The sequence below is a fragment of the Cyprinodon variegatus genome, unplaced genomic scaffold (assembly GCF_000732505.1).
Source record: "Cyprinodon variegatus isolate N-32 unplaced genomic scaffold, C_variegatus-1.0 Scaffold269, whole genome shotgun sequence".
Lineage (NCBI taxonomy): Eukaryota > Metazoa > Chordata > Actinopteri > Cyprinodontiformes > Cyprinodontidae > Cyprinodon > Cyprinodon variegatus.
Window position 1 is genome coordinate 986,217 of NW_015150722.1, and position 13,803 is coordinate 1,000,019.

General features: G+C 38.2%; 1 protein-coding gene across 1 annotated transcript in view; it reads left to right on the forward strand.

Moving 5' to 3' along the window:
- Positions 1-12,140, forward strand: part of LOC107089872 (synaptotagmin-like protein 2) — a gene marked incomplete at its 3' end in the record, with an annotated part of 32,942 nt that extends 20,802 nt beyond the window's left edge. The window contains exons 7-8 of the mRNA XM_015382893.1: positions 9,590-9,664; positions 11,586-12,140. Coding sequence (XP_015238379.1) covers positions 9,590-9,664; positions 11,586-12,140 — 630 coding nt within the window. The remainder of the gene's footprint in view (positions 1-9,589; positions 9,665-11,585) is intronic.
- Positions 12,141-13,803: the final 1,663 nt, after the last annotated feature.

The following is a 13,803-nucleotide window of genomic DNA, read 5'->3' on the forward strand; positions in this document are numbered from 1 at the left end:
GTTTGCAAAACCTAGAAACCTTTGAAGTTGTCTTCGGTTCTCTGGAACTGGGCAGTCGAAGACTGCTTTGATTTTGTCCTCTGAAGGTTTTGCCTGTCCGCCCTCGAGCACAAACCCCAAAAAGGTGACTGAAGGTTGATGGAATTCGCACTTCTCGGCTTTCACGAACAGCTTATTCTCCAGTAGTCTCTGTAAGACAAGACGGACATGTCTCTTGTGTTCCTGGAGGTCCTTGGAATAGATGAGAATGTCATCAATGTACACAAAAACAAACACGTTGAGGAAATCTCTGAGAACATCATTAACCAAAGCCTGAAAGCAGGCAGGAGCGTTTGTTAAACCGAAGGGCATCACCAAGTATTCGAATTGACCCAAAGGTGTCTTAAAGGCAGTTTTCCATTCATCGCCCTCTCGTATCCTAAGGCTGATCTAGAGAAAGATGCTGGAGAAAGATGGGATTTTCTCCAGCTCCCAACAATAATTTTACAAGTTATCATAGGTATACATCAGCTATGAAAGATAAAAAAACAAAACAAAAAAAACAATGGAAAATTACAATTTAGGATTTCTGAAAAATGTGTTTGCACATTACTTCCTAGCTTTACCTTTATTGGCAATGACAGAGTCAAATGTTTCCCATAAGTCTTCACCAGGATAGTGCATAGCCTATTGTAGCTAGTATTTTTCTTCAGTGATCTTTTGAGGCTACCCTTTGGCAACAGAGACTTTCAACTCCCTCCATAATACTCTTACTTGGTAAAGGTCTGAAAACTGACTTGGTCCCCATAGGACCATGAGTTGTTTTTGTTAGGAGCCTCTTCTTAGTTGCCTGATTGGAGCATTTGGGATCATTTGGAACTTTTTCATATTCTTGACATAAACTTCTCTCCCTAGTGTGGGCTCCTGCAGATGTGTCACGTCAAATTCAACAAACATTCCTAACTTCAGTAAATGGTCCTAAATCATGGGTCGGCAACACAAACTGTTCAAAAACAAATCTGTCTGTAGCCTTGAAAATGTGAAAGTCTTATCATATGGCAACATGTGGGGGGGGGGTTCCAATCCCTGCATCTGTCATGATGTTACTAAGTTCAGACCCATCAGAGCACCACCTGCTCGATACGTGAATAATTTTCCATGCTTTGCAACAGAACTAGCAGCATCAGTTGTCATGATCATGGCGCTAATGACTGATGATGATGATTAATCATTTCATTCACCTGCCGATCTCTGCCTAATTTTCATTACCGTTTATCTGATCCACCTGCTCCAGCCGTCATTTAACTTCAACCCATCATCAGTGCCAGATTATTCAAGGCTTTGGTGAGAGTTCTCTAGCGTACCTGGGGTGTTTCTGATTGCCTGATCCTGAACCGCTCTGTCTCTGGACCTCTGAGCCTGCCTGCCCCCCTTTCTGATCTGTTTGCCTGACCTGTCCTCAGAGTCCTGCTGGATTCTACCTGTGTAGGGAACTTGAAACTGACTCCAGACACCATCCTGGACTTCTCTTCGGTACCTATGTTATCTCTGATCTGCTGGTTCTGAATCCTGAACATAGCCTTGACAGTGGCTTTGGCCTCGCCCTCTGGATTATCCTGCCTTTCTTTGCCTGCCCGAATCTGATCTCCTGCCTGTTCTTTGACCTCTGGGAATTAGCACCTGGGACTCTCTGTGCGCTGCCCGTCGCTTCTTGTTGGAAGCCCACCGGCTTCAACCAACCTTACCCTCTGGCCATGGACTGAACTTTAATACCAGGTTAGTGACTTACACATTCACGTCCAGATAGACGTGGTCACTAACCTGTGTTTTCCTCCTGCATAGGTTCCTTAGATGCCAGTGTTGTCCTCTACACTTGCGTCTGTAATAAATATTTTTAAAACTCTGTCTGCCTTGAAAACTGGATACTTTTTTCAGAGCCTGAGAGTAGTGGAGTTTGCAGATGAAATTAAATTCTTAAATCTATCTTTGCTCTCCTGTAAATTATCCAGAAGTGACGCAATCACACTTTCTCTCTCACTGCCAACTTTGTGATTGGTTGTAAATTTAGCATGCCTTACCTGGAAATGCTTTTCCAAACTACTCTTTTTATTTTATTGCAACTTCTAATTACAGAGCACACATGCAGGCAATCCTTCTGCATTAGTAATGAAAGCAAATGATTTGGTCCATTATTCTTTGAATCCTCTGTTTTCATCAGCTAAATTTTTTCCCCTTTGGGATGCATGACCCAAGACTGACCCGCAGCTTTGTTTACAACAGCCAACTTCCTGGCTCCGTGCCATGCTGAAATGTGTAGCAGGCTATGATGCAAATCTTCCTTGACAGAAATGTTTACATTTGTTGTTTAAATGTATTTATTATACACATTTTATACTGCATTGGAAAACATAATTAATGTTTGTTTGACCTCATGCACACCATACTAAAACAAAAAAAATCCATCCTTTTCAGTTTTCATACATTTTGTCAAGATTTTATCAAGAGGTCGGACCCACATGCAGAGAGACCAATCCAGAGAGATCAGGGAAAAGGTTTAACAGGTTTATTTAGGAGTTTGTGATGAATCCATTGTTGCTCTGAACACTGCTCAACCAGAACTGAAAGGTGAGGGGAAGACAGTGCGGTTAGTTCAGGCTCAGTAGGAATTTTGATTCTCGAACCTGAAGAGGAGAATTTGGGAGATAACTCACGTTTCCAGAGAAGTTGCAGACTCTTAGACTCCAGTCTGTGTGCGTAAGTTTCAGTGTTTGTCTGATTCAGTGGAGGGCGGACAGAGTTTACCCAGAATGCGGTTGTTAGTAGGCGAACGGAGAAGCTGACTGCCACTCAGATTTCCTGCAGTACTTGAACGGGTCGTAGTGGAGATTAATCCCTTACTCAGTGTGAAGCTCAAATGATCTCTGGAGGGAAAGTGGATTCAAACCTCCAGTTTGTATCCTTAACTCAGTTTGAAGCTTAGATGATCCTTCCAGGCAGAGAAGGTCCGAAACATCCAGTTTGCAGGATGACTTCCTGCCGAGAGGCAAAGACAAAAACAAGATTAAAACTCAGGTTGACAAGAAATCAGTTTGACTTAGCAAAACTCAGCTTGGCTAGAGTACCCAAAACTGGCACTCTGGCTCGAGGAAGTGGCAGTCAGCAGCTTAAGAGCGCTCCTGTCCTAAATGATCCTCGTAAACATAATGTAGCCCACCTGTGCGTAAGTGAGTGCTTTCCTGTGAAAAGTAAATTGGCATAATTACTGACCCAATAATGCCATATCAGGTATGACTTCTCACACTTGTCAGGAGCTCATTCATAAAAAAGGCATTAGAAACAATAAAATAAGTTTACTGGTTTGGAGGTTAAAGGAATAGTACACCCAAAACATGATTAGCCTTCATTTTCTACTCACCCCCATGCTGAACAACACTCTGGAGTACTTTTTTGATATCTCAAATGCATCTGGAGATCTGGGAGACTTCTTGCTGTCTGCTGACATTCAAATAATGGAGGTCTATGGTGCCCGAGACAGAAAGGTCCATAAAAGTCCACAAAAAACGTGTCAATATTCCTCCATACTGCTTGTCCAATGTATTCCAAGTGTCCTGAGTGGGTAGCGTCCATAATTTACTCGAAACGAAGTCATTTAGAATGTTTTTAGAGCATAAACAGTAGTGTATAGGATTTCCTAAAAGCGCGTTCACGAGTCTACGGAAACCGCGGCAGACCAAACCAGATGAAAGTGCGCATTTCTTTTGATAAAATGACAAAAAATTAAACCACTCTCTGGTAGCGACATGCCAGCTGCAGGTGCAGTAACCAGTAGTTCTGTCCAGAGTCCTGCAAAGGTCTGATTTTTCAGAACTGTATCGTTCCTCACTTGTTAAGTTTAGAACCGAGACCTGACCATTACCTGTAATTATCCCCATTTAAAAATGCGTGACCGGGGGGTGTGACACATGTAACTGCTGTCCCACATTTGAGTCCGGCCCTGCTGACCATTGCCAAATGTCTCTCCCACCTCTTCTAACCCACTTTAAAACCCATCCATGAACACAAGGAGCCCTAAAAATTAAAGTGTGACCCAACCCTGAAGGTTACATGTTATATTGTTTATTTATAACAGTGCCTTCACCCTTGAAATAATATGGGTTTTTGGTCTACCACTAGATGGACATTTTACATGGGTACCTGCCCGATACCTGCCCCGGTGCAGTACTCTGCTTCTGTCATCAGCCAAAAATGTTTTTATTTATAATTGCGAAGTTGCATTATATAAAGTTACAAAATATATAATGATTTAGGCTAACAAAAATTGACATTTGCTTCTAAGTAAACAAAATTTTGTCCTTTAGTGAAAAACTAGGCTTGAATAACAGCTGACTCAGTAAGCAAGAGTTCTATCCCCCCCAAACACCAGACGTCATATAGACATCGGTTTTTAGGCCAAATCTGGTCAGTCTGTCATAGTCTTGATTTACTCCAAAAATCTTTGTTGAAAACTGGGCTTTTTGGTAGGTCTGATTTTGTCCCACTTTAGTCCAAGAATAGACGTTAAAAACCCAGGTTTCAATGTCTTTTCAATGTTTGAAAATTACAGTTTTTCACCTTTCACTTAAATGTAAACGTTGTTTGGATGTAAATCATGTCTTTTCAATGTTTTTTCTGCCAATTTTTGCTCTATGGGGTGAAGTCTGGAGCACTCATAAATTTGCTCTCGCCTGAGAGAAGATTAGAAAGAGAAGGAAAAAGTTCAATCTTGGATTTTCTCCTAAATCACAAATGATTTAGCAAAACATTTTTATTTAACAAACTAAATGTTTAGTTTGGAGCTAAATATTTATTTAAAAAAACAAAAGATTTAATTTTTCCAAACTAAATATTTAGCTCCAAACTAAATGAATGAATGACATAGTGAAAAAAATATTTAGAAAAAATAACCCCCCTTATTCTTAAGACACTATATAACCATAAATATTGCTCCTAATTTTTGACTACTTAACTTTACAAACGGCGCCCCATAAAAAAGCCTTTTATGTATATATACCTTGAGTGTGAATTTTTTATGTTTTTTGTATTTGAGCTATGAACTTTGCATGATTTTTCATGCCAGTGAAAATGATGAACGCCTTAAATCTTTTTGAAGCTGTGGTGAGTTCAGTATGTTCACTATTGTACTGTTATACAGTAGTGAACATTACATTTTATAAAAAAATCCAAATTCTTGTTTAACAAAGATCTATGAAGATTGTATTTCTTCATGTTTAACTTTCAGTAGGACATTTTAACCAATATTTTTTGGAGTCAAATCTGTGTAAAAGTGTAAAAAAGTGTAATAAAAAAATACCCTCCCCCCTAATTTTATATATATATATATATATATATATATATATATATATATATATATATATATATATATATATATATATATATATATATAAAATTAGGGTAGATCACAGTTTCTTTTTTTCTCAAGTACAGAATGTAAGTATCCAAGATCATAAGATTAACCGGAGCATTACAAAAACACATTCCAAACCTTAATCTCTGCCACATGACTCAGGGACACAAGTGGGGGAAATAATACATGAAGGAAAGAGCCAATGCATATGATGAAACTTAGCATGATGCACAACTAAGCAAATTACAAGGTGTGATCATTTTCTTTAAAATTTGTGATCATACTTCCAAATTTACATTAACTCACTTTTTAAACATGTGTAATTTTAAATATGTATTATCATTAGGGAGTATTCCTCCTTACAATGTATTGCATTGTAGCTGTTCGTCATGCTTTATATTTTCTGATCATTTCACAGATCAGGAAAAGAGTGAGTATAAAAAAGACAGATTAAAATTTAACAATGAACCTTTAGATTTATTTTTTTATTAAAAAAAAATAAAACAAGGCATGCATTTAAGATGGATAATTAATCTCTTTAAAATATATAAAAACAAATAACTTACACACATCCATTTTCTAAATAGGCCTATCTGAAATCTAGAAAAGAAAAAAAATTCATCATTCCAATCCATAACCTAAACACATTTTATGAGATTTTGACGTATGTAAGTAGAACATTGATGAGCATAGCAAGGAACACCTGCTCCTTTTGGTAGACATCCTCTTCTCCAGAGGAATAGTCGGACCTGCTGGTGTTACACCTTGTAAAGGGGAATAATAAAAAAACATAGATGAACACTGTGTTACTTCTGTGGACAAGCAGAAGAAACACGTTTCCCCTTCTTCAAATCAGACACAACCAATCAAGACAAGATTGGAAAACAAACTCCTAAAACTCAAATCTGGAAAGTTATCAGCCTTTAAATACTATATATAATCATAGTCAGAAAAGTATGACGGAGTATTTTGGCCAGGCTACAGAATTGTTTTTGTTTTTATATGCGAGAATAAAATAAATGAGAATAAAACATTATAAGAATAATGTTGTAACACTATAAAGTCGTAATATTATGAGAATAAAGTCTTAATATTACAAGAATAAAATCATTACCTTACGAGAATAAAGTTGAAAAATTAAGATAAGAGAGGAAGATTGAATGTAGGTCTATAATTGACCAAGTCATCCGGCTCAAGAGGTACATTTTTGAGTACAGGTTTAATTACTGCTACCTTAAAAGCCTTTGGTACATATCCCTGTAACAGGGATTGGTTAATCACATCTACAGTAAAATGGAGGAGGAGATCAGAGGGAATCCTCCCTAAATGACCTGGTTGGCACTGGATCTAACATACATGTTCATGGCTTAGATGAAGACAATAGTTTTGCTAACTCTGAGAGTTCAGCTGGAACAGTCTAAACCCAGTTCAAATTTTATGCTTACCTCAGATGCTACCTCATCCTCCAGAGATAAACCAATTGAAGTTAGAGGGGTGCTAATGATCGTACTTTTAATAGAATCCCATAAAATCATCAATGCTTAGAGCAGGTGGGATGGACGTTTTAACAGAGCTATGGCTCTGGGTGAGTTTGGCAAGTGGTTTAAAAAGAAATCTAGGTTTATTCCTATCCCCCTTTATCAATGAGGAGAAATATGCTGCTTTTGTTTTATGTAGGGTCCTGTTATACAGCAGTAAACTGTTTTTCCAGGCAAGGTAGGATTACCGTAGGCATTTAGAGCACCATTTTCTCTCCAGTTTCCTAGCATTTTGCTACAAAGTGTGCAGCTCTCCATTAAATCATGGAGCCAGCTTTCTATTTTTAAAGTGCCCCTTTTTCAAAGAGGTCTAAAGTCATTGTCTAAAGTGGTACACAGAGAACTAGCAACCCAATGTAATCATCAATTTATGAAGGGGAATAATTTAATGTTTGCCCTCCGCAATATTATTCAGTGATATAGAGGAGATGGAAAGTGGAACAGATTGTTTAAAATGTATAACTGCATGATCTGATAATGATCTACTCAAGTGAAATCTTCTTTTGGGGGAGGAGAACTCTATTACAGTAATCCTAAAGGTTATTAAGAAGTGGTCAGAGAGGACAGGGTCCTGAGGAAATACTGTTATTTCTTCACATTCAATGTCATGTGTCAGCACAAGGTCCAAAGTATGAAGATGAGAATGTGTGGGACTATTCACATTTTGAACACTAGGGTGACCCCGTCAGTATTTAACACCGAATCAGATAGGAACGCTGAAAACTCATCTAAAATTTCAGAGTAAGGAACTGGTGGATGATACAACAACAAAAAAAAAAGAACAGGTTTTGTTGCTTTGCAAATTTGGTGAGGGTAACTAAGAGTTAAATGTTTAAATGAGTTGGAACTATTAACAGCCTTTGGAGTAATCAGTAAGTCAGATTGAAAGAGTGTTGCTACTAGGGTGAACATGTTTTGATTATAAAAAGGAGGACATTTTGCCCAGGCTAGATACAGATTTGACAGGCTGCTCAGAGGAAATGAACATGCTTTAGTGAAAATACTGGATTATGATAGGGTATAGTTTTACTGCTCCGAGGTTAATCCCATCTGTTGAAACCTCACAATACTTGATTTATTTGAGTGCTTCATGAGTTACTTTAACAGAATGGGGCTCTACAATACCACGGACAATGCTCTCGGTGTTGGTGCAAGCACTACTGTTTTGTTTATTTAAGCAGTCTGATTCTTTTTTTTAGCAAGGTGCTCCTGCAATCCATGGGCCTGTAGCTGTTGTGGTGTTTCACAGTATGAAATGCTATTGCACCTTCAGCTGTATTTGCAGCATCCTCTGTTTTCCCAGATCTAAGTCAATTTTGCAAAAGAGGGCTCTCCTCCCACGGCTTTTTTATGATTTTCATTGTCCATGTGAGCTTTGAGATCTGCAGCATCTCTTTTGTCGTGACCGGGACAGTATGTGCAACATTTTTTTTGCAGTTCTTCTGTCAAGCTGCACTTTCATTTCAGCATTTTGTGTCCCATGCTGGTTGCTCTGCTCCCTGTCTGTGTGTGGGTGTCTTGGTAGACCCTCCCACAAGGGAGTCCTTTGAGGATTTAGTCAGGCAACAAAGTATTGTAGTATTCTGTGCAAAGCAGAAGGCAATTTTATCATACAAATATGGTCCCATTAAAAACAGTGAAAATCAGACAATTTTATGAATTCATAATCCCCCTCTGGAAGACCCAGACAGAATGTAATAAGTGGACATGTCTGGGCAAAAGAGGACATTTGGTCACCATAATTTCCCCTCCTCCACCTCGTACACAATTTCGGGGTATGTGAAAAATCTAATAACTGGAGGGAGTTTCCTAATTTATGCTCTCATAATCCACTTGCTGGAGCCAAGTCTCTGTAAGCCAGCATAAATCAATTTGATTATCACAAATCAAGTCATTAACAAACAGACCTTTTGAAGAAAGAGATCCTATGATAAATAAACCACATAAAATAGTCTTAACATGTTCCCAACTAGGATTTATTTTAATTAGATTATTGTGACATACTCCTGAAGAATTCTTTTCAAATTTATTTGATTTTGGTAATCTGCAACCCATTTCGGTGAGGTTATTGCTTTTTCTCATGGCAGCAGGTTGGTTTCAATAGTATTTTCAGATAAATGAACTTATCATTTGAAAAACACTTCATTTTTCTAGGTATTTTTCTAGTTATGATCAACAATTTATGTGTGAATAAAAAAAATGTAGAATTCATTAAGGGTTAACAATACGTCAAAGGCAATATTTGGCTTTTGCTTTATCTAAGGCTTATATTATATTAAAAGTATTATTACTTGATTCTAGGGAATTAAAAAATATCACACAATTTATTTGAAATGGAATTAGTACCATACCAAACTTCCTTTAGCTTTTTCTTGTATTTTTCTTTAATTTTTCTTAAATTAAGTTGTGTTTTGCTGTAAATGGGTTCAATTACACAACTCAACCATACTGTACCCCTGTGAGAACAGCCAAACAAAAGTCGACTGTACTCTCCTTTTCATTGGCAATCTTGAGGCGCATTGAGGGGATTGATAGGGTACAATATAGTTTGACAGTCCATAACAGCAAAACAGAAAATTGTCTCACTCTTCAAGAAATCATAAACAAGTTGAAATATTAGCCATTGTTTAAAACTAAGATCTTCAGTGTGTTGCTTTTCTTTTCCCAGCTGTTTCAGAGCAGTATTATCCAGAACCAGTGATTACAGCAGAGTCGGGATTAGTTTTGGCTGCACATAAGCGAGGTGAGTTCAGTGAATATAAGTCTTAGAAATATTGTCTACGGCCCCCAAGACACAACATTTTCTCTCTTAAGATCTATTCACTAACCAAACTAATGTTGAATGACATCTCAAAAAAGCTGTCATATCTTTCATCTTCTAATAGAATTGTGGACATACCTTAGATCAGCAAAACAAAATAATTTGAATTGAAACAGAATAGAATTGAAATGAAGTAGATTTGAAATGTCCTTGAGTGTCCCTCAGTGAGTACATTCACTTAGGTAAATAGACATTTTCCAAATACCTCTTCTTTGGCTAGGTAAATAGCAACTGAAAGCATAGAAATACACACAAGGCTAAAAAGATATGAAGAGAACAAAATTCCCCAAGTTAGATCATACTACGCAAAGAAAAAAAAAAATTACAGAAAAGAAAATCCTTCTGACCCATATCCGAATTTCTGCCAATATGCGACCTGTATCTGATAATTTTATCAGAGTCTGAACAAATTTAAAAAAAATTTTCCACTGTGACACAGGCCACTTGGCCCTGTGGTTCTGAATCCGATACGAATCTGATGTTTTCAAATGCGCCCGAAGTCTGAACAGCCGGGTCGCATTCATCCGATCTGATCTCAGTTAAGATTCAACAAAGGTCCCTATTCTGCGTCTTGCTACGCAAGAGCAGGGAGAAAAACAACAACCAACTACAATATTATTTTCAACCTTCTTTAAATGATTGTGTCATTGATGCTCTGGCTGAGGTTGCGAAAGAAATTAAAGATCGCTAGATTAGCTCCAGCAATACTGTCCATGGTTACTTCCGTAACCACAGACCACGCTTGCTTGTGACATCATTACATCCTCTACATGTGGGACACTCATGTTGTGTGAATGCAGTTCACACAGGAGATCATATACAGGTTGCATATATATGGAAATGCGAATGACCACTAAAAAGAATTGAATTTCACTTAAAATTCGGAATTGAGCATCAAGGCCTTCAGTATGTGAACCTTAGGGATGTCATGTTTTTATTGATAATGACAGAAGTGTGCTGGTGAAGATTGTTACGTTCAAAAATGTAGGTTCGTAAAAGAGAAACTGAGTCCGCACAGAATAGGCTTCTGCAGAAGGAGAGAGCCACGTTCAGCTACATCTGCTCTCTGGTGGGTTTCCTCAGCAGAAGCCTTTTTATTAGCAGATCATAACACATGGGGTGGGTTACAGAATGGAGTGTTCTTCTGACAAGGCAATTGATCAGGTCATGGGACAAAATGCTCCTTCTGATTGAATCACAGAATAGAGTGGTCTCCCGATAACTGTGATTATCCATGCACAAACATCAGCAATTTTCTACAACCATTGCATGACAGTTTGCAGTAAACAGAGTTAAGCATCTCATTTCTTCAAAGTTCCATATGCACATACATTAACTTTATAATCATCATTGAATAAACCCGACAAAGATCCTCAGTCATTTAGTTCATACTCATTCCAAAAAGTTAAAGGTAATTAATTTTTCTGACATTTTCAATTGAAAAAAACATCCTGTATGGGAAGCGACATGTCTTCAAACTTGGAAACAGTCCAGTGGATTATTTTTAAACTTTCTTTGGAATGACAGAAGAGGTAAAGCTTTCTTTATCATGTAAAATAATTTCACCCACACTCTCTGTAGTGTTTTAAACTTAACACTCAAAACAGCAGAAAGTATTTTTTTCTACCATACTTCCACATACAGAGAGGACATTCAAAACTATTGGAGACTTAACCCATTTCAGTACCCAAAAGAATCCGAAAGATTGTCTGTTTATACTAGTCACAGTTAAGGAGCTCTGACAGTAGTGTAGATACACAGTCCCTTATTTAGAAAAGCAATATGTAGGCTTCAATGAAGTCAACAAGAAAAGAACCAATTGAAGGTAAATTTATCTCTCTAGGATCAATCCAGAAGAGCGACGAAGTCAAAAGGAGTCCATTGAAGACCTTGCATCCAAGGGTTCTTCCAAAAGAAACTCCCAAAGAACCCAACCCAGAATCAAATCCCTTCAGAACATTTCCTATAGACCTTAACGTGAAGCCCCAAACCACTGCAGAGCTGGAAAGAAAACCGTCAGCAGGAATGAGACCACGGACGGGATCTTCACAAACAATAATGCCATCAAAATTGAATCCCTTTGAAGACATCACTCCTCCTCTCACTTTAGAGGTAATAGATGGAGAAACGTGTCATGGGCAAGCAAAACAACCAAGCATATCAACATCTACATTTTCTTCAGAATCAAACAAAACTTCAGAGACAATGGCACCCTTTACACAACTAGCAAGGGCCTTCATCCCACAGGACAATCAGCATTATCTTGGGCCACAGGAGAAGGCCCACATTCCTTCTTTCCAAGCAGTTGAACACGCTGGTGAAGAGACTGATGCTGCCGACAAAATGATAAAAGCCCCCAGCGCATCATCCGGAAACCAAAGTGACCAGAATTCTCCAAGTATGTATGCTTTTTTTTCTCTTTTTTTTTTTATAAAAAAAAACTTTCACAGCTAACAGCCTAACAGCCACAAGCAGAGCTTAATCATTGTCCCTGGAAAAGTCTTATACTGAAACTTTAAATTCTCTTTCCACTGAAAATTGCTCAGTCAAATTGACTCACTGAATCCAACAGGCTATGACCTAAAAATGAACATTTGCGATGGTTATTTACATGTTGGGTTTTCATTTTTGTTTGTTCTGATTCATAACATTATTTAGAATGATCAATTTCATGTTTATCTCACTAAGATTTAGATTTATTTAATTATCTGACAGGGCCAGTGTACATTAATAAGCATTCCTGCAAATGCACTAGAATTAGCCAAAAGTCTATTTTTACATCTGTTGTCCCTGAACCGATCTTAAAATTGTCTCCCTAAAAAGACAACAGTAAGAATTTTGCAGTGAAAAACACAAGTATAAAAAGAAATAAAACAGCTATAACTTTTTAAAACTTGTTTAAAAATACAGAATTATTGTTCACTAGACTACAGATTTTGGGTTATAAAATAGAATAAAGCATTCAAATAAAAAATAATTACACTATATACACAGCAGAGACACAAGTACTGACATGACTGATGTGTTATGAGCCAGTTTTTTAGATGCTTTTTAAAAAGAGTGTATGTTGTAAGCTATCTTAAACCTCATTCCCACTGAAATTAGTCATTATAGCCAACACTGTAAACAATACAACTTCTTCACACACAGATTCTCTTTTTAACATATTTATCATACTGTACAGAATAAAAATTTTCCACACACCGCTTCTCTTTTTTCTCTATTTCATTTATATAACACTATGCAGAATAGAACTTCTCCACACACTGATTCTCTTTTTAACATATATCACACTGCACACAATTAACCTTTTGTCTGCTTGTTTCATCACATCCACAAAGTCTTCATCCTCAATGTGTAATGATCTCAGAATATTGGACCCAGAATTCGAGGCGAGACAGGCAGTGGGAAAGTTCAAAGCGTTTATTAAACAAACAGGTGCGCGGGGCTGCTCGTCTGCTGCGGGGCAGATCTCTGCAGGGACGGGAGAATACAGGTCAGTGACAGGATTTGGAGCTGAATACGACTTGGAGCAAAGTCACTGACCTGATTCAAAGTTCAGTCCGTTCGCGGAGGTTTGTCCGCAGAAGCGGCGGGCGACGCCCCCAGAATTCCTAGAGAGTGAGCGGAGGAGGCGCCAGCCGACGCCGAGCAGCAACAGAGTCCAGAAGGGAAATCCAAGGCCGCAGTCAGGAGACAGTTCCAGGTTCAGAAGCCGGTAGAATCCAGGGCCAGAAATGACAAACAGAGCAGACAGGGGCAAGGCAAAACTCGAGATCCTCAGGGCAGAAACTGGTCACAATCAGGGAAACAGACAGACTAAAGATTGCTAGGGAATGTCTCAGAAAAACACACAAATAACCTGGCGCTGTTGGGAGGCAAACACACAACATAAATAGTAGAGGAACCAGGTGGAAATGATCGGCGATAATCAGCCGCAGAACCAATTAGACAGGGAGCAAGGAGCTAAGGAAAAAAATCAAACCATCAGCGCCAAGATCATGACAAAACCCCCCTTCAAGGGCGGATTCCAGACGCCCCAACAGGCTGATCAGGATGAT